Raw genomic sequence first — 2,751 nt, 5'->3', positions numbered from 1 at the left:
ATATATATATGAGAACAGTATGAGAGAATGCTTTCTTTGGTGACGGCGTTCTTTAAAAGTACATTTTTTTGTGAAGTCTGAGCTGGTAGAAATAGCAGATTCTAAAAATATCATAACATATTCAACACAGCTGACTTCTGTGAGGTACACCCTGAACCTGTAATAAAAGCACACACAATACAAAATACAGTCGTTCTTATTTATCACAGTTAATTGGTTCCAGACTTGGCCAAATTCCTACTAAATAGAATTCAATATTATTCATTCATTCATTCATTTTCTACCGCTTTTTCCTCACGGGGGTCGAGGGCATGCTGGAGCCTATCCCAGCTGTCTTTGGGCGAGAGGCGGGGTACACCCTGGACTGGTCTTCAATATTAATAAAACAGAATATTCATGTAGTCAGAGCATAGAAAGCCTGTTTATGACTTTGTAAATAGTTTTTACCATTATTAGAGCCCTGCAGACATGGAATAACACCCCTAGAGTGTAAAGTCAAAACAGTTATTAATTAATTAATTAATTAATTCATTCATTCATTCATTTTCTACCGCTTTTTCCTCACGAGGGTCGCGGGCATGCTGGAGCCTATCCCAGCTGTCTTCGGGTGAGAGGCGGGGTACACCCTGGACTGGTCTTCAATATTAATAAAACAGAATATTCATGTAGTCAGAGCATAGAAAGCCTGTTTATGACTTTGTAAATAGTTTTTACCAATATTAGAGCCCTGCAGACATGGAATAACACCCCTAGAGTGTAAAGTCAAAACAGTCATTTATTAATTCGATTTTGAAAAACCTTGTTAATGAATTGTGATGTAGCAAAGGACAACTGTACATTCATTCATTCATTCATTTTCTACCGCTTTTTCTTCGAGGGTCGCGGGGGGTGCTGGAGCCTATCCCAGCTGTCTTCGGGTGAGAGGCGGGGTACACCCTGGACTGGTCTTCAATGTTATTAAAACAGAATATTCATGTAGTCAGAGCATAGAAAGCCTGTTTATGACTTTGTAAATAGAGTTTTTACCATTATTAGAGCCCTGCAGACATGGAATAACACCCCTAGAGTGTAAAGTCAAAACAGTTATTTATTAATTATGTTACCATGTTTTGTTTTTTTTTGTCTCCCACCTCTGACAGCTGCCAAATTCAACGGAGAACTCTACAACAAGCGCAGACTGATGGTGGAGCTGCCGGCAAAAGGTGGTCTTCCGCTCCAGCCTATCGGCAACTCCCGACCGCCCATGGCCAACATGTCGTCAATGACCGCCAACCTCCCTATTGCTTCTAACCCCATGGCTTCCCACTCCATGAACCCCACAATGAACCAGATGCCCTCCATGACACCTTTGACGTCTATGACACCCATGACATCTATGACTCCCATGACGTCAATGACACCCATGACGTCTATGACTCCCATGACATCTATGACACCCATGACATCCCTCACCCCAATGACCTCTATGACTCCTATGACCTCATTGGGCCCACTGACCCCGGAGCCAGTGGCAACTTATATTACTGAGATGCCCAGAGTCTCCTCCGTCTCGACTCTCCCGACAGAACGGCGTGGAGGTGCCGTTGGATCTTTGAAGCCCAACGGTCAGAAACCTAAAATCAACCACGGCCATGTTGCCTACAGCTCTCACAGTGCCCACACTCACCTTCATAGCCACAGTAGCAAGCCTCCGGGACTGGGAACTACCTCCATGGCACACATGGGGGGTACTATGCCAGGCGGCACATCCTTGGGCATCTCCAGGGTTGCGGAGACCCCAATTGGCCCCAGCTTTGCAACAATGGGGCGTCCATTGGCTTACAGTTCTAACACCATCGCAACCGGGCACGGGGTGGGTATGGGGCTAAGGGGATGGGATGGGACAGAGACGGTTGGCCGGAGGAAGACCTATGGCCACAAGAGGCCTCAGTGTACGGTTCTGGAGCCGAACCAGCTCCACGGTACCCGAGGCCATAGCCACAGCCAACACTTCCTCCCCACGCAGCCCTACTTTGTGACCAACAGCAAGACAGAAGTGACTGTGTGAGACAAGTGGAAGATGGGCAAAGAATGCATGGCGACGTAAGTGTACACACCAACACCGGAGTTGGTCAAAGGCACATCAAGGCTCATCGGTACCGGTAAATGATATTCACGACTTTGTGACGCGATACTGACACCATGTTTGATTGGTCGCTTTTTTTTTTTTTACACAAAGAGATTCCATCAAAATCACATCAACCGCTGAACATCTCATTGATGTCTGATGTGATTGGTCAGATTGGTGACGTCATAACAATGTGAAGTTGTTGGAGATGAAAATGGATGGGAACCAAACCCAAGAAGCAATACAAGGGCATCCAGCGCCCAGACATTGCTTGCAAAGTCAAATTGATACTCCCAATGTCTGTTAAGCAAGAATCAAACGATTGAACTACTAACATTCCAGGATGCCCCCCCCCCAAAAAAAATGTTGTTATGTGTTGAAACTGACAAAAGACAAAAGGGCTCTGGGCTTTGGACTGCAAAAATAAGTTTTTTTTTTGTAGATGCCTCCTCATAAGCTTTGCCACTCAAGGTCGCCTGTCTCAGCTCCAGCAATGGCTGACTTAGGAGCAGCTCTTGTCTGCACGGTGACAGGTGGGGGCAGACGCACAGCATCCGCTTGCTGTAACATGATTCTTCCATAGTCACACTGAAGTGCACATATTGATATCCTTACATGCAGGACCATAATTGGAAGCAACACAG

General features: G+C 45.8%; 1 protein-coding gene across 1 annotated transcript in view; it reads left to right on the top strand.

Annotated features, from left to right (window-relative positions):
* The window catches only part of shisa9a (shisa family member 9a), a 45,799-nt gene extending 43,590 nt beyond the window's left edge, over nucleotides 1–2,209 (top strand). Inside the window, exon 4 of the mRNA XM_058061372.1 lies at nucleotides 1,140–2,209. Within this exon, the coding sequence (XP_057917355.1) occupies nucleotides 1,140–2,047 (908 nt within the window). The 3' untranslated portion in view covers nucleotides 2,048–2,209. The remainder of the gene's footprint in view (nucleotides 1–1,139) is intronic.
* Nucleotides 2,210–2,751: the final 542 nt, after the last annotated feature.

The sequence above is a fragment of the Doryrhamphus excisus genome, chromosome 22, assembly GCF_030265055.1.
Source record: "Doryrhamphus excisus isolate RoL2022-K1 chromosome 22, RoL_Dexc_1.0, whole genome shotgun sequence".
NCBI lineage: Eukaryota > Metazoa > Chordata > Actinopteri > Syngnathiformes > Syngnathidae > Doryrhamphus > Doryrhamphus excisus.
Note: the sequence above shows the minus strand (reverse complement) of the source record. Positions and strands in the feature narration are given on the sequence as shown.